General features: G+C 35.3%; 1 protein-coding gene across 4 annotated transcripts in view; it reads left to right on the top strand.

The window, feature by feature from the left end:
• Nucleotides 1-26395, top strand: part of if (integrin subunit alpha inflated) — a 187348-nt gene that overhangs the window by 35523 nt on the left and 125430 nt on the right. For all 4 annotated transcript variants that reach the window (XM_089093668.1, XM_089093670.1, XM_089093669.1 and 1 more), the window contains exon 4: nt 16219-16339. In XM_089093668.1, coding sequence (XP_088949794.1) covers nt 16219-16339 — 121 coding nt within the window. The remainder of the gene's footprint in view (nt 1-16218; nt 16340-26395) is intronic.

Raw genomic sequence — 26395 nt, forward strand, 5'->3', positions numbered from 1 at the left:
GTGGAAAAATGATAGAAAAATCCCAACATCTCAGCGGCAGTTTTGGCATCTCTCGCGCCCGCGGCAAAATCTTGATTAGCGCCCCATCCTGTATCCCACACAATTTTCAGCCAAATTTTAGGAAAGTTTTAATTTATTAACAAAAGTATTTTAATTTATTGATTAAATTACATTTTTTTATTATTTTTAATTCAAAATTTAAATTACTTAGTTATTTCATTATTATTAATTACTTTAATTATTATTATTTAATTATTTTCATTTGTTAACTGCTCCTCTGCTTTATTTTGATAAAAATAAATTAAAAAAATTACATTATAATCGTTGGATTATTTACTTGAAATTTTGCGCTCCCAAAATTTCTGCGCCCAGGGCAAGTGCCCCCTCTGTCCCTTTCCTAAAACTGCCTTGGCAACATCTTAACGTATCACAAGGAGTAGACGAATTCACGTATCACAAGGATAAGATAGAAATAGTGATTAACCACAAAAGGCAGTAAGACTGATTCCAAATCTCTCTCAGAGCCTTGTTTTTATGTTTTGGTATCGAACTGTAAGTAAGGAGCGACCCGGCTCAATAGTAACCGAAACTCTAAAAAACATAATTTTTATACCAATAGATGTATCAAAAGAATTGGAGTTTTATGCTGATTTAAAATATATAAGTTTCATTAAGTTTAGTCTTACCCATCAAAAGTTACGAGTCTGAGAACATTTGTCCTATTTTTGATAAAAGGAAAAAAAAAACCTTTAAGAGTCATAGAACCTTAATGAAAATCACACCATCAGATTCAGCGTAATTAGAGAACCCTGCTAAAGGGGGTTTCAAGCTCCTATACGCAAAAAATTGGAATTTTGTATTTTTTGGCCAGAAGAAAGATCACGGATGCGTGTTTATTAGATGTTGTTTTTTTTTGTTTTTTTTCCCAGGGGTAATCGTATCGACCCATTGGTCCTAGAAAATCAAGATAGGGCTCAATCAAACGAAAATTAATAGTTATAGTGCCCTTTTTAAATTACCAAAAAGATAGGAGGGAAACTGGGCCCCCTCCCACGCCCCTCTTTTCTCCAAGGTTATTTGATCAAACTTTAAGATAGCCATTTTGTTCACCGAAGCTGCAAGATTAAACAATTATGTCCTTAGGTGTAAAATGACCCTCATAGTGTGTGGGAGAGGCCTGTAAGTTATGAAATTAGCCCATTCTGTACATATATTATTTGTTATTGGGAAGTATACACACATTTTTTGGTGGGAGGGGGGCTGCGTTTCGGGTGGATTTCTATGGGGAGAATCTTCCTTGGGGAGGGAAATTTCTGGGGGGTGAATATTCCAAGGAGTATTTTACACTGGGGGATTTGAAAGAATTGCTATGCGAATTTCTTTTTAATTGTCTTATATTCTATTTGCCAAATTTTTCATCTGGAGGTGCTCCGAGGAATTATCCAAGGTTTTTTTCCGTGTGTTTTGTTTTCCGGGAAATAATTTCCATGGAGAGGGGCATTTCTGGAGTGATTGAGAAGCCGATTAGAGATTAAAGTCTTATTCGAATGAAAAAAAAAATGCTAAAACTAACTTTTCAGGCTAAATCGTCCGCAACCAATTTTACAGGGAGGGGGATTCTCAGCGAAGATGGAAGTGTCTGGAGGGAATTTGACGAGGGGGAGGTGCATTTTATATTGGATGAAGTTTCTACGGAGGAGTTTTTTCCATGAGGGGGAGGGGTGTATTTCATAGAAGGTGGGCTAGATTTACTGGCATATATTTGAAAAACAAACGGAAATTATTCAATATATGAAGGGTTTCCCTCTCCTCGATAGCTTACTCTTTACTCTAAAGTTTGACTGTTTACTAAAACTGAAATACGGGGGCCGTTCAATTAGAATAGAAAGCTTTAAAAAAAAGTGCTAACAGCTTTATCGTAAAGAGCAAGGTATTGAGGAGGGGGCAACCTTTCATATACGGAATAAATCTGCCAAAATTAATGTGCAAATTTTGTTTTTATTTTTCATATGGGGTGAGCCAAATTCGAACCCGAATTAGTTAAAAACGTTCAAAAATTAAATAAAAAAACATGTTTTTTTAACTGAAAGTAAGGAGCGACAGTAAAATTTAAAAAGAACAGAAATTATTCCGTATATGAAAGGGGATGTTGCCTCCTCAACGCCTCGCTCTTTACGCTAAAGTTTTTATTGTCTTAAAAAGTATAGTTGTGACTAAGAGTCAAGTTAAGCGTAAAGAGCGAGGCGTTGAGGAGGGGACATTCCCTTTCATATACGGAATAATTTCTGTTCGTTGTAGATTTTAATGTCGCTCCTTATTTTCAGTTAAGAAAAACTATTTTTTTTTATACCTAAAAAGGACGAAAAACTGACATTTTAAACCATCGGAAATCTAAATGTCAGTTGGATATCCTCTATTCTAAAGACGAAAGCTGACGACAGGTTTGAAGTTTTTGACTAAAAATTCAACTAGGCTTAAGCAGTTGAATTTAAAACGGTTTGGCTATTATTTTTTCCTTAGGCCAGTAGTAGCCTAACCCTGGTCTACAGGAGGCGAAACTTTTTGTAGATTTAGAGCAGTGACATTAATGGTGGGGAAAGGGGCAAGGGCCATTCTTCCTCCAGCTTTTTCCCCTTGTAGGTTTAAAAGTACTTCTTGGGGAGCTTTTTATTAAGAAATGTGTTTGGTATTTTGGTTGAGAAAGTGCTCCCCTCCCCCTATTATATTCACTGATTGGCTTCATTGATTGGGAGGGATAAAGTAGTTTCAATCTAAAATTATGTTCCAGAAATTTTAAAGTACAAACTACAACTTAATGTACAAGGTAGTACTTTTTTGGGGATCTTTTCATTTAAAAATGTTTTTTTTTTCGTTTTTTCGTTGAAAAATTGGAAAAACACAAAATTCAACCCCCCCCCCCTATTGTATTTCGTGAAATAAAGTTTGCCCCCCCCCCCTCTTCATCTCCGAAAATTGGCGCCATGGATTTGGAGGCATATGGTCGTGTACATCTTTGAGACATCCAGCAGCCCCTTCCATCTGTTTCTTCTATTGTTTTACGACATAACGATTTGGGAATCAAGTGATTTTATGCATTGTTTTATTGGAGTGTTTTCTTTTGGAGGGTTGCAGATAGGGTTGGTTTCAGGTTACACTTAGCGAAATTGAATATCATGATGGTGTTTGTAATGACTCTTCGCGTTCTTTACGACTGGCCACTTTGACAAAAGTCAGCTGATTGGGTAATTTACACGGGTGCTACTTAGTTTAAGCTTCTTTCTGAGATTAATGGATGATTAAGGGACTAAAAGGGACCCAAGAAATGGATATTAATGAAGACATCTAGATTGCTTGCTATAGCATAATCTGTAATGTTCGGAACGAAGAACAGAAAACTAGAAGAACACACAGAAACAGAACAGAACAGAAAACTAGAAGAACAGAAAACTAGAAGAAAACGAAGAACAGAAAACTAGAAGCATATGACAAGCAATGAGTAGCAGGAGCCGATAGTGCCTATCCAGTGCATATCGTGCCTCGATAGTGCCTCGATAGTGCATATCGAGGGCCTATCCAGGATTTTTGTTCGGTAGCCATTTTTTCTGGAGTAAGGGTCTACAAAAACTTAAAAAAATATGTCAAACATTTGTTTATATACATTTTTTTTTATTTTTTTACGAGTCAGACAAATTTCATGGGGGTTCAAGCCCGGTAACCCTCCTCCTTGACAGTAGTGGTCTTATGCCTCATAATGTGGGGGGGGGAAAGGTATACCATATAAGTGTAAAAAATTAAAAAGAATTTAATGACAGGTGTCAGAAAAGCTGAGGGAAAGCTGCTCCCCTGCCCAGACCTAGAACCACCACTGCCCCTGGATACAGTTCTAATATATTTAGAATCATGTGGAAATATACTCAAAATAAAAAAAAGGAGTTTAACGGTACAAAAAGGTTTAAATGCTCCCTCTGATGAAACACCATTCCACAAGTAGGTGTGCGGAGGATTTTCATTTATAACCTCACTTATATTTTTGTTTCATAATTTGCAACATTTCCCTACTTTGAAAAATTTCTCTTTCTATTTTTATGTGTTAAAAAATTGTCTTATGATCAAGCACATGCATTGGTATTCATTTGGGGAGTCACAAATTTTGTAAAGTGTGGAGACATGCTAATTGAACGAAATATATAGATGAATATGTCGGGAAATTCTAATAAAGATGAATTTGTTGTCATTGTTATTCTTTTCTTGGGGTGGGGGGAGTAGAGAGGGGGTCTAATTACAGTACCTTCGTATGTGCAAGAAAAGCAACTAGGACAATCTAGTAATATAACTGAATTTTATGAAAACAAGAGGTAGGAGCCAAGGTGTAGGAAATTAGCCGGAAATAATCCATTTCTATCAGGGAATAAATCGTTGCTTTCAGGCCCATATTAATCCATGTTGAAATTTATTATGGGAAGGAATGCACGTCGAAGTCGCAAACTAAGAAAAAGACAAATGATGAGTGAATCACACGAAATTTACGAAATTTCAGGGCAAAATTGCTGTTAAGACCTCAACATTTTCTAGGGGTCCTCCTCCTGTTAGTGAACTTGCTCTCTGACCTTTCTGTATATAATGTCCCTGGTTGGGGACCTTAGCTACGAATTTACTTAAATAGTCAGCATTGTAGAAAACGTTATATAGAAAGCTCCTCAGATTCCGCAAGAGGGGGAATAGCACACATTTCCCCCTCCCCATGAGTGACGAACATACAAAAATGCAAAAAAATTAATATTTAAAGGATATTTGACACTTCTCAAAAAAAAACCTCTGTGGAAACCTTTGTCCTCCGCCCTTCCGGAAATTTTTTCTTAGAACTGCTCTTCCTACTGGTAAAGTATTTGTCGATATCCATAGCTAGACAAAGTCACTGTAAAACTCAGGTAATTTCATATACTTTATTCATCATCGGGCTGGATTACATAAAAAATAACTTTCTGCTGGTGGTGATGTAAAACCTTTTATGGATGACATTGAATAATTAGCTGAGTCTGAGAGAAGAAAAAATACGCTTGATTTGAATTTAAAATTCTATAATTTGCTTACTTTGGATCAGGTTTCAGGTGATTTTTAATTAGAGGCAGGAAATTCTTAAAACGAGTTTCTGTGCCGACTTTCGCTGATATTTGTCCAAAATTTTTGTTTGTTTGTTGTAACCAGTTTCACCACAAGCAACACAGCCCTACGACTTGTAGTAGATTTTTTTTGTCTAAAATAGTGGCTTACTATTACATTCAAAGAAAATAGTAATTTTTAGTAATTTCTGTTAAAGTTGATAAATTTCTTAATAAAAAGTCACGGTACTTGTGTAGGATCTGGGTACACACGAAAGAAAGATCACTTCGAAATCTCAAAGCCGCTATTGATAAACAGGTTTGTGAGGTGTTGCTCGCTTAGTTTTTTGGGGTTTAGGGGGACTAACCCCCAGTTTTTTGGGGTTTGGTAGCTAGGTTAGGTATTTAATATATGCTTTGCTTTACCCCCCCCCCCTAATGTGCAAATATATTGCCCAAATTTGTTTCTAAACTATTATATTTTCATTCTAATTTTTTTTCATTAGCATTAACGAAGCTTCACTTCTCGCGTATGTACCCAGATTCTACACAAGTACCAAAGTCACTTTTACACTATTTCAATATTAGTACGCGTGAAACATTTCTGAAGATTGTGTTTTTTCCGTCTTACAGCCCTTTTTTGCCGGTAAGATAGGGAATTTCACAAAGTGAAGTGGCAACCATGGTTATAACATTGATTGATTTAAGTTAGGAAAATACAAGTAAAAAAGAAAAGGCTAAATATAATACCACACAGCATGTTCTTTCATCTATAGATGTAATCCTTTTGCAGCAGTTGAATATCAATGGAGGAGAAACAAATTTGTTTCTAAACTATTATATTTTCATTCTAATTTTTTTTCATTAGCATTAACGAAGCTTCACTTCTCGCGTATGTACCCAGATTCTACACAAGTACCAAAGTCACTTTTACACTATTTCAATATTAGTACGCGTGAAACATTTCTGAAGATTGTGTTTTTTCCGTCTTACAGCCCTTTTTTGCCGGTAAGATAGGGAATTTCACACTAAGTCACTTTTACACTATTTCAATATTAGTACGCGTGAAACATTTCTGAAGATTGTGTTTTTTCCGTCTTACAGCCCTTTTTTGCCGGTAAGATAGGGAATTTCACAAAGTGAAGTGGCAACCATGGTTATAACATTGATTGATTTAAGTTAGGAAAATACAAGTAAAAAAGAAAAGGCTAAATATAATACCACACAGCATGTTCTTTCATCTATAGATGTAATCCTTTTGCAGCAGTTGAATATCAATGGAGGAAAGGGAAAACCCGCCCACGTTCAAAAGTAAAAGAATATCCCATTCTATATTTTAAGAAAATATTCTACCAAAAATTTGAGCCTCATCAGATCGTTAATAAATCTGATTTTTTGTTCTTTGTTATGTCAACTATTATGTTGTCTGTTGTGGTTTTTGGCGCCAACACCGAAAACAGAACAGAACCTGTTTCTGAAGTCAGTTGTTTTTTACAGTCGATTGCTCAAGATCATTTGGGTTGGGACTGCGCTGTGTTCTATTGCAAGTGCATCACAGATTTTCCTTTAACCCAGCAACTTTTATGATAAGTATTTAAGTGAGGCTAAGATTTCTCCAGAAAATTCCAAGGACTTAAGAGAAGCAAATGGTGAAGCTTGTACAGTTTATATGATCATAGGTGCAAGTATCTTCCAAAACAACCACGTGCTAAGAAATCAAAGATGAAAACAACATTATTTTGCAGTGGTGATTTGTTTACAGTGGTCATAGTAGATTTCAAACAAGTTTGTGAAAAATCGTATTTTTACAGTATATTAAAGAAGAAAAAACTCGCTTTGGGTATGTAGCTCTAGGAATCTCTTAACCTCACTAGGGTGTAGCCCAACGAATCCCTGCCCAGTTGGCGTCTCTCCTACATACGACAGAGAAGTAAGGTAGTTCTTCCACGTTGGGTAGAAAAGGAAGTGAAATGAATAGATGCTTTATGATGCCCTGTGGTGTAGCCACTGTATATAAATAATATAACAGTAAGATCACGTCTCAGTGATTTTTGGCTACTACATCCTAAGCGCGTACAAACAGCTCCTCCCATTTAATCTGTCACCAGCGGTCCAGTGCATATTACCCTGGAACGCGTATTTTTGCAGAAACTTTCTCAAAATGCCCTTGAAATCAGCTCGAGACTTCGAAACCTACTTGGAATTTCTAAAAATATCTAATAATAACGTTTTACTACTAATTATCAATTTTTATATATGTATTGGAATAAATTAATTTAAAATTAAAAATTAGATTCTTTAAAATTTAGTGTTACAAACCTGAAGCTAAGTTTAGTGTTCAAGAGAAATCTGACTTGTCTACCCGTGAAAAAATCGGATGTCGCTTATGTTTATACTTGTTTAAATATTCTCCAGAGCACTTGCAGCTCGGTCTGGCTTTGTATAATGGTTGAGATAGGGAATGATCACACTGTATGATATTTATATACAGTGGGTGTTGCGAAGGGTTTGGCCGCTATGTGTTGAAGCCAGGTTATCTAAGGCCACGTCTTTTAAGCCCAAATTGGTACATACAGTGACAAAAGTAAGATTAAGTTCCGAAAATACTGTCACTGCTCGCATGGTTTTCATTTTGAATTGACTGCATATTTTCATCAACTGAATCCATCAGCAGTTTTACTTTTGTGAGTCAATTCGGCCAGAAACTACCGTTCAATAGGTTTTGCTGGACCGCAGAAACGCTTTGCTGATGAAAACGTTGATTCAAAATGCGCACAGAGATCAACAATCTTAATTCAATTTTTTAGTTGGATGGCGGAAAAAGCTTAAAATGTTCAAGCCACTTCAAATATGTTTTGTGGTAGCAGCGGTCAACTCGCCATGGACAGTCATCCCGTTTTCTAAAGACAGTGAGAAATGAAGATTACTGAGAAAGTTTCTTTGTACAGTCTTTTTTTTTCTTTTTTTTTTTTTATTAAAGCTTACCTCGAAGCTCAAAACACCTATGGAATGTCGTAAGTTGTTTCCTATGACATTGTTGTACATTTTGACTCTCATGACGCATCAACTTATTTTGATATTAGGGTATCCCTGCCAAATATGCACCACAAGTTAAGTGTCATTTTCAAATGTTCTGTAGAACTGATATGGGGCTTAGTAGATTAAAGTACCAGCAATTGCTTTTACTCTGTCTCCGATTTTACTAGATAAAACCTGTACAACTGCTTAATATTACATGCCCACTAGACCATGAGATAATTGCTGCACTTGATTAACCAGTGCACAGTCTATTGTTCTTCGGCAGTTTATCAGTTTTAGGGCTTGTCTGGCGGATATGTTTCTGCTATGTCATTCGGATGTTTTTTTTTAGAAAAAGAGTTAGAGTCTCTATCATATAGATTGGTGCCGCCGGAGAGGGTAATTTCTCACATGAGAAAAAGGAGACAGTAAAAACTTCACTATGAGATGTATGAACTCAATGCATTTACTCCTCTTTGTACTCGGTTGTGGTTATATAAACCAACTCATTTTTATTTCAATAAAGATATTATTAGCGCTTTAATTGTACCATCCAACTTATGAAATAGCTTTTGTACTCAGACGTTTGTGGACATAGTCGAGGATATCTTAATATCTTAGTGGATTAGGTGGGCAAAGCAGTTGCGTCACTTAGGGGACAGGGGGGGGGGGGGTATGTGTCCTAGATTTTTTGCCTCTCTCATCGATTTTGAAAAGTACCTTGGATTTTTAAAGAAAAAATGAGAAAACGACAATCCCCCCCTCTCTAGATATTGAAAACTAGTTTGCCCCCTCCCTAAATTTTCGTGAATTGGCGCCACTTGGCTAAAGCAGAAGCTTTGAACTGAGTAGGATGGAGGAAGAAGAGTGTTCGCCGCTGTTTTCGTGGTGCTGAACGCTGGCCTATCCACTTTGTTACTAATACTAAGGCGGCTCAACTTTGTAACAAGTCTGTACTCTGTTCTAGTACTCGTAAATTTGTCTAGAAGAGCTATGAAGCGTAAATCTGTATTTTCAGGGCATTTCGAGTTTCTTTCAGGGTGGCGAACATGGTCTACCAGCCCTATTTGAGCACCCCCCGCGTATGACTATTATAGTTTCTAATACCCGCCATACACTAGCATGCGTTTGACTGTGCGCAAGCGCACTGGTCTAAAATAGCAATTATGGGGGCTGCGTTTTTAAAAATGACCATGATGCGTGTGGACCACGCTCGCCACTCTGTGTGTGCAATGGGAAACTCTAAGCATGGGATATTATTTTCCAACAAGTAATTAGTGTTTTTGCACTGTGGTAGGCCGTTAGCACATTGGATCGTTTCTCTGCTTGGCAATACAATACCCTGGGCGACAAGGTTGCTACTTGTCCCTGTAAAAAGGACCGTACAACTGAAACTCCGATTCGACGCCCTATGAGCCACTAATAGCTCTGGAGGATGTTTATCCAATTCGCTTTTTAGGAAAGGTTTTGTTCAATGGTTCTTTAGATATTATCTCCGTAATGTTTTCTGTGGAATGCCTAGTTACTTAATAATGTGTACCGTACTCTGGTATTATATAATATGTACTGTGTGCATATATTTATGTGAAATAAAATTAATTGAGTACTAAATGTGTATTGTAAAAATGTGTACTAAAATAAAATAAATAAATAAAAATTATTGAGGTGAATTTATTGGTGTGTAAAAGCATGCTACGACTTGAGAATATTGGCTTAAGTTTCTTTGTTAAGCCTTTAATTATATTGTATCAACAGGAACTGTTTATGATTTGAAACCCTGCGCATTTTTTTGTTGCTCACGAAGAAAAAATTTTCGCGCGAAAGCTTAAAAACTGTTTTATATATTTAAGATAGGAAGCTGCGTAGCTCGGGGGACAGGAAGCATCTATCTTCAGGCGCAGCATCTGAGGAAGGGCATCTGAGTTTTTTCGTCAAGACAATGATCTACTTACGTTGTGGTAGGTGTTGATGGGAGGGGCATGAATGGATATTGTCTTCTGGTGCTGAAAACCCTAGGTATGCCTTTGGAGATAGGTGTGTTAATGATGCAACGAATAGCATCTTACTGTGATCAGAAACACCACCCTTCTACTGAGCCATTTAAAAGATATTTTGAACTCAGTTTTTGTGTTGAAAATAATTTTAGGGGATCTGAATGACATCATTTCATATGCTTTATTCTAGAATCTCAAAATCTTTATTGTTTCTTCTTTTATTTCCTCCCACTTATAGTAGTGCTTAAGCTTAGTAAAACCATGGAATCTAAAATGTTTCTATTATTGTAGAAAGTTGAAATTCATTGAGAAGCTACATAGACTTTTAGAAAAAACAGAATTGCTCACGTCCCGAAAATATTTGTCGGAGATGAATCTATTCTTGGACCTCGGATTACCTTCTCCAAGCAAAACCGAAGCAAATTCTAAAACAGCATGTCTCTAAGACTGTTTTTCCTCCATCGTGGTTTGCTGTTGTCTTTCGTGCCAAAATCTGGGAAAGTTTATTGTCTTTGGAACCTGCACAGGAAAACACTAAAAGGCGAATGCTGTAATGGCGCTAATGCATCCAGTATAAATTCCTTGGATTTGTAAACTATGCGTATATTACTTTGAAGGCGTATTATTGCAATCATTTTAAGTAATTCGTAATCTTGCGCTGATATAAAAGTGTTTGTACCATTTGGCCGACCAAGATCAAAACACGTCCAATGTAAAAGCGGAAAACAAAGGTCGTGTGGAAGGTGGAGGTTTGAAGACAGTGATTAAAATAAAACTTAAACGAATAATTCTGCTACTTGAGCAATAATTGTCCTTGGGAAATTTTAAGAGCAAACTAAGATAAAGATAAATTAAAAAAAAAAATTAATAGTCCCTTAGCCTCTTCGCATCTCAAAAGTTCAGCTAAGGCCTACTTGTCTTACTCAGCTAACGAACGCCTACATGTCTTACTACATTACTGTTCAGCTAAGACTTTTATATATTGGTGTTTGTGTAAAAGGGGGGTTTCGAGCAATGACAGTTTGAAGATGGCAACTGAATATACAGCAGGCAGCTGGCAACTGAATGTACAGCTGGCAGCTGTAAAACTGAATATATTTCGAAAAGGAGCCGCAGGTCCTCTTCAATCGTGTAAAAATGTTTGAAATACATCGGACAAGTGCAAAACTCATGAGGGGGAGGGGTAGGGGTGATCTTGATTTCAGTTCTAATACTCACTGAAGTTTCTTGCTAACATTACTGTAACAGAACGGTGAAAATTACAAAACGTAAAGCATTAATATACGAGAATTCTAATTTGCTAAGAATTTGTGGTGTTTCGATTTTGCACGACCAAATTCTGATTGAGTAGCCTAAGGCAGATTCATTAAGCAGGGATACTACTGACAAAAAATAATAGTTACTTACGGTGAAAATCAAACAGTTCGTGGTGACGAACCGTAAGTAAGGAGCGACATGGCTCAATAGCAACCGAAATTGTATAAGACAGAGGTTTGACAACAATAGATACATTAAAAGAATTGCATTTTTATGCTGATTTCAAATATGTAAAGTTCGTTAAGTTTGATGTTAGCCATCAAAAGTTACGAACCTGAGAAAATGTTCCAAATTTTGAAGAAGAGGGAGTCCCCAGAAGTCAAGCAATCTTAATGAAAATCATACCATCAGATTAAGCATATCAGAGAACTCTACTGTAGAAGTTTCAAGCTCCTACATGCAAAAATGCAGAATTTTGCAATTTCGCATAGTGTAAAGAGTGGAGTGTTAAGGAGGGAGCAGCCCCTCTCATATACGAATAATTTCCGGTTTTTTTTAGTTTTAATTTACTGTTTACTTTCAGTTTGAAAAACATGTTTTTTTTTTATTTAATAACTAACAAATCCGCCAAAATCACTAAAAAGAAAAAAAAATCTTCAAACTAATATGAACGATCGCCGAAGATCGTTTGTTTATCTCCACTAGTTTTCTGGTATGTTGTAAAAATCTTGTTTTTGCCTTTTTTCGAATTTTCCAAAAGCTCAAAAGCAATTTTGTCAAGAAGTTGCCTCTGAATCAACAATGAATCAACAGATTATTAATGTTTAATTTTTATGGAATTTAAAACATTAATTTAGCTTATTAATTTTCATAGTAAAATGTGGCAACAGTGACAAATATGATTCTAGAGAAATTGATTGATAATAGGATAGCTAATTGGTTAAAGAATAATCGAATAATTCGTGAGGAACAAGGTGGATTCAGGGAAGGATATAGCACAGTTGACAGGGTATTTGTACTTAATGCGTTGATAGAAAAGTATAGTAGTAAGAAAAGTAAGAAGTAAGAGTAATTTAATGGTAGCTTTCATAGATTTTGAGAGAGCATTCGATAGTGTTGATAGGATTTTGTTGTGCATAGAATTGTTGAGGATAGGACTGTCCCGTATTTTTGGTCGACTAGTGTGTGATATGTACAGGCTAACAAGCGGAATGGTTAAGGTAGCAGGGAATGGGTTTTCGGATTTATTTAGCTGCGAGGTAGGAGTTAAATAGGGTAGCACCTTGTTTATATGTTAATGATATTGTTGAGTTTTTTAAGGAAAAATTGGCGCCAACAGTGAGTTTAGGAAATTTAGCTTTGTCTCTGTGGTTATTTGCAGATTATGTGGCGCTGATAGCTAGAAGTGCCAAAGATCGATAAATACTGTTGAACATATGAAATGTTTTTCGGAAAAAAAAGAAAATGAGATTAAATATCCAAAAGACTGAAATTGTAGTTATTGGGACAAATAAAAATAATGAAAATTTTTTATTTAAGGGTATTGAGTTGAACTAAGGGTATTGGTATTGGGTTGAACTAAGGGTATTGGGTTGAACAACTTTTAAGTATTTAGGGTTTGTATTAAATAATAAAGGAAATTGGAAGGATCATGCGAAAGAAATGGTGGGTAGAGGTAAAGCGGTTTCATCAGCAGTTTTAAGGAATTCAGCTTTAAATGAAATTAAAAATATTACAATGCATAAGTATTTATTTCAATCGAAAATTCGCCCTACTATTCATTATGGTGCGGAGCCTTGGGGATCTGAGGTGATCCCGCAATTGGAAATGGTTCAACTACAATATTATAAAAGATTGGTTAGGGTACATGTTACAACTCACACACAGGCTCTTATGGGAGATCTAGGTTTGTTTTCGGTGCATAAAGAAAGGTTACTACAAGTTGTAAAATTTTGGCTGAAAATTATCCAACTACCAGATGAGAGGCTTATTAAAGCCGCATATTTTGAATTATTGTAGCAAGGTAGAAAAATATCGTGGCCGTTCCATGTTAAAGCCCTCCTTGATAAAACAGGACTTCCATACGCTTAGAATAAAGGTCTTGGTCCAACAGGCGATCCAGAGGAAATTTATCGGAAGCTAAAACATGTTAAGGAGGATCAAGAGATCCAACTCTGGCTTTAACAGATTCGAAAATCTGAAACCATGCGCCAGTATTCTAAGATAAAAGAGTCTTTTGGACTAGAATTTTATTTTCAGCTGACTTTGCCACCGGAAAACTTGCGTCTGTGGTTCCTGGTCCGAGCGAATGAATTGCCCTAAAAAAGTAGATTAAAAGTATTTGACAGAAATGATCAGGGCCCGAGATCATGTTATAGAAAATTTGCTCCATTTTTTGTAGATAATTTAAGAACGAATTAAAGTGTCTAAAGGATGAAGGAAAAATTACACCTCAACTTTATTACAAATGCCTGCTAAGCAATTCCTTGTGCGCTAAGTTATACGGACTTCCCAAAATACATAAGCCTAACCTAGCTATACGACCAATTATGTCAAGTACAAGGTCACCAACAAATGTTTTGAGCAAGTGATTAGTGTCAGTCTGCATACCACTTTTGTCTACACAAATTTTGTACAATTAGAATTCTTTGAATCTGGTTGAAAAACTGAACAAAGTAGATATTTCTTCGATTTCTTTGCTTTCAAGCTTCGAAATTGTATCAATGTAAACAAATATTGCTGTAGAAGCAGCCGAAACTCTTCTAGAAGGAAAGCTGTTAAGAAATTCGGATTTGGTTAGTGGCAAAACAGATTTGAAAGTTTCTGTAATTATGTATTTAGTAAGGTTGTGCAATAAGTTCTCTTATTTTTTCAGTTCAGAGGGGAGTATTTCGAACAAATAAATGGTTTACCTATGGGGGCCCCTTTATCCCATTTATTAGCTAATATTTTTGCGGAGAATATTGAAACAATTGCATTAGATTCATATTTTTTAAAACATATTTTCTGGGGCCAGTATATGGATGACATTATTTCAGTATGGGATTATGGGGAGGAGGAATTAAAAGGATTTTTGGAACATCTTAATTGTTTGGGGTGGATTTAAAGTTTACTGTTGAATTGGAAGAGAATGGGAAACTTCCTTTTCTTGATGTTCTTCTTTTGAAAAACCAAAATAGTCTGGATTTTGAAATTTACAGAAAACCGACAAATAACAATAGATTTATGTCTTATAGTTCCGGTCACACTCGCCAAGTAAAAATTGGTTTGATCATTTCTCTAACTGATCAGATCTTTAGTATTTGCTCTCCAAATTTTTTTGAGGAGGAGTTGTCTTTTCTAAGGAAAATACTAATAAGCAACATGTATCCATAGGGGTTAATTAACCAGGCTTTTTCAAAAAGAAGAAAAAGGTTTCTAGAGATTTCTAAGGAAGTCTTGGAGACAACTCGGGAGAAGGATGTTTTTTGTTCCTTACCATATGGGCTAAGTGAAAAACTTAAAAGAATTTTACAGAGTAATGGTCTAAGGGTAGCTTTAAAGAGTAATAATACTTTGGGTAGTTTTCTAAATTCTGGGAAGGATCTAATTTCATTGGGGCAACACAGTGGTGTTCATCAGATCCCATGTACTTGCGGAAGCTAATATGTGGGACGTACTAACCAGAGTTTGGAAATGAGATTATTGCAGCATAACGATTCTATTTCTTCGGCTTAAAAGCAAGATTTTAAGTCTGAAGTTTTTACTTCAGCCCTTTCAGAACATATTTTCAATTTTCCATACCATTTTATTTTGTTCAATAATGTGTCTTTGATTTCTAGGGACCGGGGTTTAAAGCAACATTTTCGTAAAACTCTTGAAATAAAGAAAAACTTATTCAAGAATATTGCTTTGAATCGGGATACAGGTGAATTTGGGCTGAACTCTATCTATGATAATTTATTAAAGTCTGACAGAGTAAAGTTCAATTCACCCAGTGTAGCTGACCTTTGTCCAAATGTTATATCATTGAACGCTAATGAACCGAATCCAAGAAGGTCAAAGAGGCTAGCTTCCACCTTTGCTTTGAAAAGAATTAGAGATTTAAACCATAAGTAGTTTTATTTGATTTCGTATATAAACTTTTGTTTTAAATTGTTTTAGTTTAGTTTTACTACTGATGACGGTCACTGTATATGTGACCGAAATATCTGGTATTTTTTGTGAATTTTCTATACACTTTCTATTAAAAAGGATTTTATCCCTATTTTGAACTTTTATTTTATCTCCATTTTTTGCCGGTGTGCCAGGGGCTCTCAGATTTGAGATTGAAGTATTTAGGTGATGGGGATGTGTTTTTTCTGGGATTCTTAAATCTTCATCCCGGGAGACGATTATAGCAGTGACTGGATTTATAAAAGAGGGTTTAAAAAGATGTAAATAATGGGTTTAAGGTTTTTGTTTGTTGTTAGTAGTTATACCATTTATTAAGTGTATGCTGGCTGTTGTCTTATATAATCATTGTAATGTTTGTGTATGGCCTAGCGGCTGAATAAATTATCTATCTATCTATCTATGTGGTACTGGCATAGAAATTTCATAATTTTAAAACAACCATAAGAAAAATAATAGAAAATCACGGTTTTAGAAACTAAATATATAGTGACTAACTGCAAAAATGAAGAGAAACTAAATATGTAGATAGAGTTCTGTTCAGGGTCAGAACCTGTTCAGGTATGAACAGACCTAGAATTGATTTTTAGGCCAAAAATGTTCTGATTATGGTGTCCTCGGTATTTTCAGAGTATATGCCTACTCTAGGGCTGTAATTACGCCGTTATTACGACTATTTAGATATGCTCTTTTTCTAGGCATGTGCTCCTCGATATGTTTGGTTTTCCAATAATTATAAAAGGAGAGAACCAGTTGGCACGTGTTTTGTCTCAAGAAATAACTTTGCAGAATTCTCAGAGTACGCACCCTGCAGAACGAGTAAGTTTTTGTTTATGAATCAAACTAATCCATAAGGGGGGGGGGAAGAATTTCGTGTGGCGTTACTTACAGTTTCTAATATTTTTTTTTTATTTATGCTTAATTTTGAAATCTTGAGATTCTAATTTTTCTTTTTGTCATTTCCCCTACTTTTGTTTTTGTTATATATCATTATGTTGTGTAGTTATTTGCTTCTTTTTTTTTACTTTAGTTAACCTTTTATTATGGAAAGTACTTATGCATTAGCGGGTATTCACGAGATAGCCTATACTGTATAGGGAAATGCTAAAGGAAACCTAGTCAAACGGGTATCTGTCAATAGAGAAATTGATCGCAAAGCGTGGTTTGTCATTGCTTTTACAATATTTAAACTATTGTTTTTTTGGGGAAAAAAGATACCTAGGTTAGGTTACATATTTAATATATGCTATGCTTTACCCCCACCCTCCTAATGTATAAATATATAACCCAAATTTGTTTCTACACTATTATAGTTTCGTCATATTTTGTTTTATTTCATTAACATTAACCAAACTTGACTTCTCGCGCTTGTACCAGCTAATGCATAAGTACCGAAAGTCATCGTAAGTGTTAGACGAAATTTCTGTCACGATGTAATGCAACAACTTTCTGATTTTTAGGCACATGCACTACCCACAACCTGATAAAGGTGAGTGGGTAGCTACCACAACCATTTACTACACATGCACTACCAACAACCTGATAGTTGCGAGCCTGCAACCAGAGTTCCACATAAATCCACGAGTGTCTAAATGTATAACCAAAAGGAACATACATATAGAAACAGGGAGAGCAGAAGAGATTTAGGGAGAAAAATAAAAAGAGGTTGATATATAGAGAGATAAAAACAGAAGAACGAACAACAAAAACAAACACTCATTTGAGGAATTCCATTACTTACCTTGACAGATGCTATAAACATCCCCCTGACCCCCCCCCCCCCCTTGTATAAAATCCCCTCTGCGTGTGAAATTGAGCAGCCAAAGAGTAAATATGATAAATAAAAACAATGAAGAAAAGAAGGAAGTTATGTATATTGTACCAGTATCCAAAAATATAGTTAGAATATGTGGTGTAAGATGTCCTGTAGTGTGTATTTTTTCATTTGTATTTTAATAGAAAGAGAGAGAGAGAGAGAGAGAGAGAGAGAGAGAGAGAGAGAGAGAGAGAGAGAGAGAGAGAGAGAGAGAGAGAGAGAGAGAGAGAGAGAGAGAGAGAGAGAGATGAAAGTAGAGAGAGAGAAAGGGGGAGAGAGTGACATTTTGTTCGAGGGTGAGGTACAACTTCAAATAAACTCATGAACAGGCGAATTATATGGAAAATGTAAAACATATGAGGAAAACCGTAAAAATTCTGAAATTTTGCTGGAGGGGATGGGTCACAGATCTTACACCCCTTTCTGCTTACCTGCCTATTATATACACCTGTTAGTTCGCTTCTATACATTTTCATGGTCTTGGCTATGATTGAAAGCTGCCGCTCGTCACTAGATGTGGCATCGCCACCAAGTGTTTTGCATTGGTTTTACAATTCTCTTCGTTTAATAAAATGGACAAATACAATTGCCTTACTTAATTTTAGAAAAACCATACAACCGTAAACCGCAAAGTTGACCATCTTCCTTTATTAAATTCACATAATAAATAAACAAAAAGTATTTGTGCGTTAATGTGTGAAACTTGGCAAATACTTTGTCTTCTTCCTTTGTACGATTTACAAATTGAATTCTATCAAAACCACTTGTCTGAGTTTGTGCCACGAAGCTGAACGAACTAATTTCCCACAATATGTCCTGTAATTTAGCCATCCTTATTAAGTAGCTTAATACCACCTGTGAAGTGTTTGGTAATATTTGCTGTGTCTAATATTAATTGTTTTTAAAAATACACCAATCAGAAGTAAGCTCACATTTTGAGGAACTTATGCAAACCAGCATGTTAGGTTTCGGTTAGTCAACATGAAATTCCTTTTGTTCCGGGAAATAAATTTTTACAACCCAGTGAAATTGTTTTAACTTCTACTTTGAACAAGTTCTACCAGTGGGTTTATTTTTATCAAAATGATTGCTTATTCTATTTGAGGTTTGCGCGGATATTATGAGAAAGTTATAGCCTACTATCTTCAGCAAACTTAGCTTTCTGTAGGGGGCCTGAAAAAAGCGATTTTTGAGATTGACAAAGCTGGGCAGGCAAAGGAGAGCAGTTGTCTCCCTTATAATTTGGAAAACATTTTAAATTATTAAATAAACTTAAAAAATTTAATTGATGAGAAATCTATTCATGTGTCGTCAGGTTCTTTTTTTTTGTGAAAACATAAAATCGGACTAGGTTAAAAGGTAAATTTTAAATTAATTTTTTATTGAGTTAAATTTAAAAAAACAAGTTTTTTCAACTGAAAGTAAGGAAATGTTTAATAAAAAATTTAATTATGTTTAGTATTGAATGTTTTAATAAGGTTTGAATTAGTCTATTATTTTAAACTTAATTATAATTTACTTATTAAAATTAATTATATATTTTAAGAAATCGGTTATTCAAATTTATTAATTAATTTAAATCAATTAATCGATTAATTAATTAGGTTTAATTTACCTATGTTTAGTCTACTGAAAGTAAAGTTTAAATTAGAATTCAGTTGGAACATAAATTACAGCGGTAGTGTACCTTGATTTATGACAATAATTTGTTCCATTGGGTAGTTTATTCAATAGAACCACCGTTATCTGAGATACGCTTTTTTCACACGCACTGCACACAAAAACACGTAAAAGTGTACGCGAAGCAGGCAAATGGTAGAGTAGGTCTTGTAATCACATACACTAAGAATCTAATTCATAAACGCAAAATAGTAAATAAATTCCGGATATTAACTTCTAAAGAAATATGCTTATCAAACAGTTCGTTGTATCGAACTTTAAGTAAGGAGCGACCCGGATCAATGGTAACCGAAACTCTAGAAAACGGGTTTTTGATATCAATAGATACATCAAAAGAATCAGACTTTAATGCTGATTTCAAATATATAACTTTCATCAAGTTTAATGCTACGCATCAAAAGTTGAGCGCCTGAGAAAATTTGGCTGATTTTCAAAAAAAGGAGGAAAGGCCCCCTAAAAGTTATAGAACCTTAATGAAAATCAAACCATCATATTCAGCGTATCAGAGAACCCTACTGTCGAGGTATCAAGCTCCTATCTACAAAAATGTGGAATTTTACATTTTTTGCCAGAAGAAAGATCACGGATGCGTGTTTATTTGTTTTTTTTTTGTTTTTTTTGTTTTTTTTCCCCAGGGGTGATCGTATCGACCCAGTGGTCCTAGAGTATCATGGGAGGGCTCATTGGAACGGAAATTAAAAGTTCTAGTGGCCTTTAAGTGACCAAAAAAATGGAGGGCAACTACGCCCCCTCCCACGCTTATTTTTTTCCCAAAGTCATCCGATAAAAATTTTGAGATAGCCATTTTGTTCATCATGGTCGAAAATATGATAAATATGTCTTTTAGGATGACTTAATCCCCGAAGTTCCCAGAGGGAGGGCTAAAAGTTATGAACTTTACCCAATGTTAACATATAGTATTGGTTATTGGGAAGTATACAGAAGTTTTCAGGAGTTTTTTTTTCTGGTAGTGGGAGCGAAGGGTGGGTCGGGGGTTATATTGGAGGATCTGTTCATGAACGAAGTTTTCATGGGGGAAGGGAAATTGCCATGAAGGGGGCGCCAGACTTGCCAGCATTATTTATTGGTTATTGGGAAGTATACAACCATTTTCAGGAAGGATTTTTTCTGGAGGGGGGGCTAGAGGAGGGGTTACTCTGAAGAATATTTCCGTGGAGGATGTTTCTTTGGGGTAAGGGACAGTTCTATGAAGGGGGCGCCGGATTTCCAAGCATTATTTAAAAAACGATCAGAAATTAAATAAAAAAAATCAAGTTTTTTCAACTGAAATGTAAGAAGGAATATTAGAACTTAAAACGAACAGAAATTATAACGTAAGTGAGGGGGTTCTCCCCCAAGTCAATACCTCGCTCTTTACGCTACAGTTTTTTTTTTTAGTGCTTTCAAAAGAGCTATCTATTCTAATTAAACGGCCTTTGTGATTCAGGGGTTTGTGAATCAAAACTTTTTTTTAAACTTTTAACGTAAAGAGCGTGGTATTGACTAAAGGGAGAACCCCCTCATATACGTAATAACATATACGTAACAAAAAAAAACAATAAAAAAAACAAGCGATACGGCTCAATAGTAATCGAAACTTTTAAAAACGGAATTCTGATGTCAATAAATATATCAAAAGAATGGGTTAATAATGCTGATTCTAAATATATAAATTTTATTAAGTTTAGTATTACTCATCAAAGGCTACGAACCTGAGAAAATTTACTCGACTTTTTAAAGAGGGGGGAAATATCCCCTACAAGTTAAAGAATTTTAATGAAAATCACACCGTCAGATTCAGCGTATCAGAAAACCCTATTACATAGGTTTCAAGCTCATATATGCAAAAATCTGCAACTTTGTATTTTTTGCCAGAAGAAAAATATAGGAATATAGAAGTTAGTTACGTAAGTTAATTTGTAAAGACATCCATTTAGCAAAAGAAAAGTAAAATTTTTATGCAAATAAAAGCTGCATTAACTAAAAAACGATCAGAAATGAAATAAAAAAAAACAAGTTTTCTTATCTGATAGTAAAGAGCGACACTGAAACTTAAAACGAACTGAAATTATTCCATGTATGAAAGGGGCTGTCACCTCTTCAACGCCTCACTCTTTACGCTAAAGTTTGACTCTTTCTCACAACTTTATTTTTTTAAACAATAAAAAACTTTAGCGTAAAGAGCGAGACGTTGAGGAGGGGACAGCCCTTTTCATATACGGAATAATTTCTGTTCGTTTTAAGTTTTAATGTCGCTCCTTACTTTCAGTTTAAAAAACTTGTTTTTTTTTATTTAATATAGGAATCAAGGGCGCATCCAGAGTTTTTGTTCAGGGAGGAATTTTTGCAATAAAAACTTTAAAAGCGTATCAAAAATTTATTTATATGCATTTTTGTTACGTTTCTACGGGTCGTAACACCCGTGGATACGGTCTTGATAGGAATATAATGTGGATTTATGCGTGAACAAAAAATATCGGTGTTCGATAAAAAATATCGTGAACAAAAAATATCGGTGGATTATGGTGTTCCGAGCGGCCTATAGACATGGCTTCGGCTAGTTACCAAAGGCTCGTGGGATCAGCTCACACACTGAAGGTGATTGTTTCTAAGATTTTCCCTCCATTGATGTGCTAAAAATTTCCTTTCAAAAAGACTAAAGACTAAAGAAAAAGACTAAAGAAACTTTCCTAAAATTTTTTCCTTAGTCTTAAAGAAAGACTAAGAAAAAAACTAAAGAAAAAGACGAAAGACTAAAGAAAAGAAAAAGACTAAAGAAAATTTCATTTCATCGACTTCTTCATCTAAACTTTCAATCACTAAAGGCACACACATCCCAGTTTCTGTTTTTACCGGCGTCCCTAGGATTATCCCAAGAGAGATTAAAAATTCTAAATAAGAATTAGATACATTTTTTAGCCCCAAACCTAGTGGCATTAATTCGTGAAAATTTAGAGGTGGTGGCAAATATGTTTTTCAAAATCGAGGAAAAGGGGTAATTTTGTTGTTTTTCGATTTTTTCAATGAAAATACCAAGAAAAAGATATTGTTCAATGAAAATATAAAAAGAGTTCCAAAATCCAGGGGAGCAGAAATATCTAGGGGAAAATCTCACCCAATAGTCCCCTCCTCTAGCTGGTGCCGCTGCCCAAACCTTCGAGCTTTTTGAAAATTCTAACCTTTTTTATAAGAATAATTTTACGGGGGAGGGGTGGTCCTTGTGCGATTCTTATGCAAATATCTATTATATTTCTCTCCTTTGTGAAGGTCTATTACTGTCCACTATTATGTTCATTCATATTTTTCGTAAAAAAGAACAACACGAAAAGATAGCCGCCTGACCTTTAAGTGCGGCTATATTCTTCAAGAAACAGCAAAAAAATCTACAGTTGCTAGAATAAATTTTACCTTGAAATTTACAATTTTGTTCAAATTATCATAAAATAATCGTAATTCAATCTTACGGTTTCACATATACTTTGAAGTCATAAATACCAGGATTAGGTCACAGACCATAACTCCCAACATTATGTCAGAAACTTGACATAAACGTGGCGTGGCTCCGTGACTTACGAGAAAAGTTTTTTTAATTTTGATTAAAAAAATTCCAATACATTTCCTTATTCTGATACTGGAATCACTTTTGCAAAAAGTACGTATTCGATTCTAGTTTGTGAGCTTAAGGGGGTGCGTGACGCTTAATTTTTTAAATATAAGCTTACTTGAGGCTACTGCAAAGTCTAAAAACCCTTTCTATTAAGGATTTTCCAAACTACGTTTTTAATTTTTTATGCCAAGTGATTAAATTACGTTGCGTTAAGTGTAACATTTCACATTTAAAATAGTCTAGCGTAAGAATTCTTAAAACATTTTAATACGCTAGATTGGCAAAAAAAGGTAGGCAAAGTTCGAACTAATCGAGCTAAAAGGTCGAATTAAAAAATTTAAAAAAGAAATTATTTATGATCTTTTTCTTCAAAATTTGTCAATATACAGCCTATGGATTATGAACGACTCATGAGAACTTGAATAAGGATCTCAACTAGAGACCTTGTTCCAGGATCCAAAGGAGGTCTTGTTCACGTCAATAACTGGTTACAATAAAAGTAAACCATAGGTTTACACAGGTTTGACGTCTATGGGAGGCTGAGGGGGAATAGAGAAATTTTCTCCTCGGTTTAGAACAAAAAAAATTGTATTTTTAGGTTTCACTTACGGAAAAGGGTTCTTTTAGAACAATCTTAGGCACCCTTCCCTCTGTGTTTAGGTACTCAGTAAGCTATAAAATATCCCTCCAGAATTAAGATTTTTCAGTTACTTGTAAAAACATTTACTACAGCCCCTGAAACCAAATATTGATGGACTCCTAAGCTGAAGATATGTCAAACATACGGTTTTACGATATCTATTATTTATATCAATTATGTATCAATGTCCTGTAGATTTTTTATGTTATTTAGTAATTAGTTGCTAAATTAATTAAAAATTTATTTGTAATTTCTTTTTGTAATTTGTCGTAAGGTAATCTTGATTTCTTGTGATTTTGTAATGTAATATTTTCAAAAACTATCTGGATTTAACCTTTAATTTAAACCTCCTTGCTCTTAAAACGACATTTGAACAAATTTTGACCCGCTGGTGCATTTTGAAAGGAAAAACTTGCCTTTTAAAAGACATGGTATGACAGGCGGTTCTAGGTGTCTACCCATCCCCCCCTCCAGAAATTGCCCCCCCCCTCCAGTGATTACCCCCCCCCCCCAGAAAATACCCCCGGAAAATCACCCCCCCCCCCAGAAGATCCCCCGGAAAATCACCCCCACGGGAAATACTCCCCCCCCCGCGGAAAATACCATTCCGGTAAATACCCCCCTCCCCGGAAAATACCCTTATGGAAAATAAGGTTCTTTTTATCTAAGTTGTATTTTTTTATTTCCGTAGGGGGAAGGAATTTTGGTACTTGTGTATTATGGGCTACTCACTCAAGTTGAGTTCGAGATCACGCCAGTTTTTTCGTTAGTTTCTTCGTTACTTAAGAAATAAATTTGGGGTAAAGATTTGCATATTGAGGGGGGGGGGGTAAAGTATAGCGGGTCTGCAAGCGAAATGTATTTGGTACCATTATTCTGCATATTAGATAGATAGATTGAGAAGTGCATTTTAAAGCCATATATACGGCCATGAACATAATTTACCCCCAGCGGAAAATTGAAAGAATTGGTTTCTGACTTCAAACTGTCAAAATATTTTAACCCCCCTCCCCCTTAACTGCAAATATATAGCCCAAATTATAGATTTGCCATACATTCTGTCACCTGTCTTTGTCTTGTCTCTCGCTTGTCTGAAAAAGACTAATGAAGAAACAGGTTTGTTCTTGAGTTTTACACTGCGCAAACTTGACTGAGTTGCCCATAACACACAAGTACCAAAACTCCTTTCCCCTACGGAAATTAAAAAAAAAATACAGCTCAAATAAAATTCTCAAATTTGAAAAGCCTTCTTTTCCACGGGGGGAGGGGATATTCTCATTTTCCGGGGTGGGGTATTTACCGGGGGAGTAAAGTATTCGGACAGTTTGAACTCAGAAAATAATTCTTTCTAGGTATAGAGCCACTAAAAAATTACAGAAGAATCGCGAGGTATCTTGGAATTAAATTTTGTTAACTAAAAAAATAAGAAAAAAGAAAAAAAAATCCCAGTATAAAGTAAATATAACGTTTCATTTAAGTGTTTTTTCCAAGTGTTAAGTGTTTTATTTTTGAATGACTGTTTTTCCAAGCATTAAATACTATTATTAGGTTAATGTAGTGTTTCATTTAAGTGTTTTATGATGATTGCTAATCAAAGGTTATGTTATTTTTGCCTTTCATTTATGTTATTTTACTATGTTCATGGCCGTATATTGGCTTCAAAATACACTTCTCTATCTATCTATCTGATATGCAGAATACTTGTATCAAACACATTTTGCATATAGAACCGCTATATTTTACCCAAGATGATAAATTTCTGGTGTTGATTGTAACAAAGAGAAAAAGAGATTACCCTCCCGTAATTCCGTGGTTAAATGATGTAATAACTCCATTGGTTTGTTTTTGTGAAGTATTTTTTAAGCAAGTCACATTATTTATTAAGGCCGTGTCAGATAGGGAAACCAAATAACTCCACCCTTTTTACGCACTGTTGATATGTCAAATTTTGAGCTTTTAAAAGCGACGAAAAATTTTTGAGTCACAATGTTTTTCTCAAATAAACTCTCTGTTTCTCCGTTGGTAAGATTTTAAGACAGCTACGCTCCGATACCCTACCCTAAAACTGTGACCATGTGCACCTAAAATTTTGACGAAATGTGATAAAAACATTTCTGGTCAAAATTTCAAAATCTGGAAACCAAATAACCCCGCCTATTTGACCCACTGTTGCTATGTCAAATTTTGAGCCTGTAAAAACGATGAAAAGTTCCCGAGTCACAACATTTTCAAACAGCTCGTGGTAAAACTGTCAGTAAGTGGCGACCCTGCTCAATAGTAACCGAAACAGTAAAAAACGAAATTTTGATACCAATAGATATATCAAAAGAGTCGGCTTATGTTGCAGACTTCAAATATATAATTTTCATTAAGTTACCCATCAAAGGCTATGAGCCTGAGAAAATTTGCCTGATTTTTGAAAAACAGGCGAAACACCCCCTAAAATTCATAGAATCTGAATGAAAATTACACCATCAAATTCAGCGTAATAGAGAACCCTACTGAAGATGTTTCAAAATTTGCAAAAACGTGGAATTTTGTTGGTGTTTTTTTTTTGCCAGAAGAAAGATCACAGATGCGTGTTTATTTATTTTTTTGTTTTTTGTTGTTGTTTTTTTCAGGGGTGATCGTATCGACCCAGTTGTCCTAGAATATTGAGAGAGGGTTCATTCAAACAGAAATTAAAATTTATAGCCCCCCCCCCCCTAACCCCTGGAGAAAGGCCTTTGAGTTATAAAAAATTGCCCATTGTTTACGTATAGTATTTGTTATTGGGAAGTATTTATACATTTTTAAGGAGGGGTAATTTTCTGCTGGGGGGATTTTCCACTGGAGAATTTGCATGGGATCACAGATGCGTGTTTATTTCTTTTTTCTTTTTTTGTTTTTTGTTGTTGTTTTTTCAGGGGTGATCGTATCGACCCAGTGGTCCTAGAATATCAGGAGAGGGTTCACTTGTACGGAAATTAAAAGTTCTTGTGCCCTTTTAAAGTGACCAAAAAGATTTGAGGGCAACTAGGTCCCCTCCCACGCCCCTTTCGTTCCTCTCTAAGTCCTTCCGGACATATAAAGATAGAAAAAATCAAGTGCCACTAAAAAAGGCGAAGACAATTAATTTTATTCCTAAATGGT

The sequence above is a fragment of the Artemia sp. Qi Xiang Cuo genome, chromosome 8 (genome assembly GCF_049724085.1).
Source record: "Artemia sp. Qi Xiang Cuo chromosome 8, ASM4972408v1, whole genome shotgun sequence".
NCBI classification, from domain to species: Eukaryota; Metazoa; Arthropoda; class Branchiopoda; order Anostraca; family Artemiidae; genus Artemia; species Artemia sp. Qi Xiang Cuo.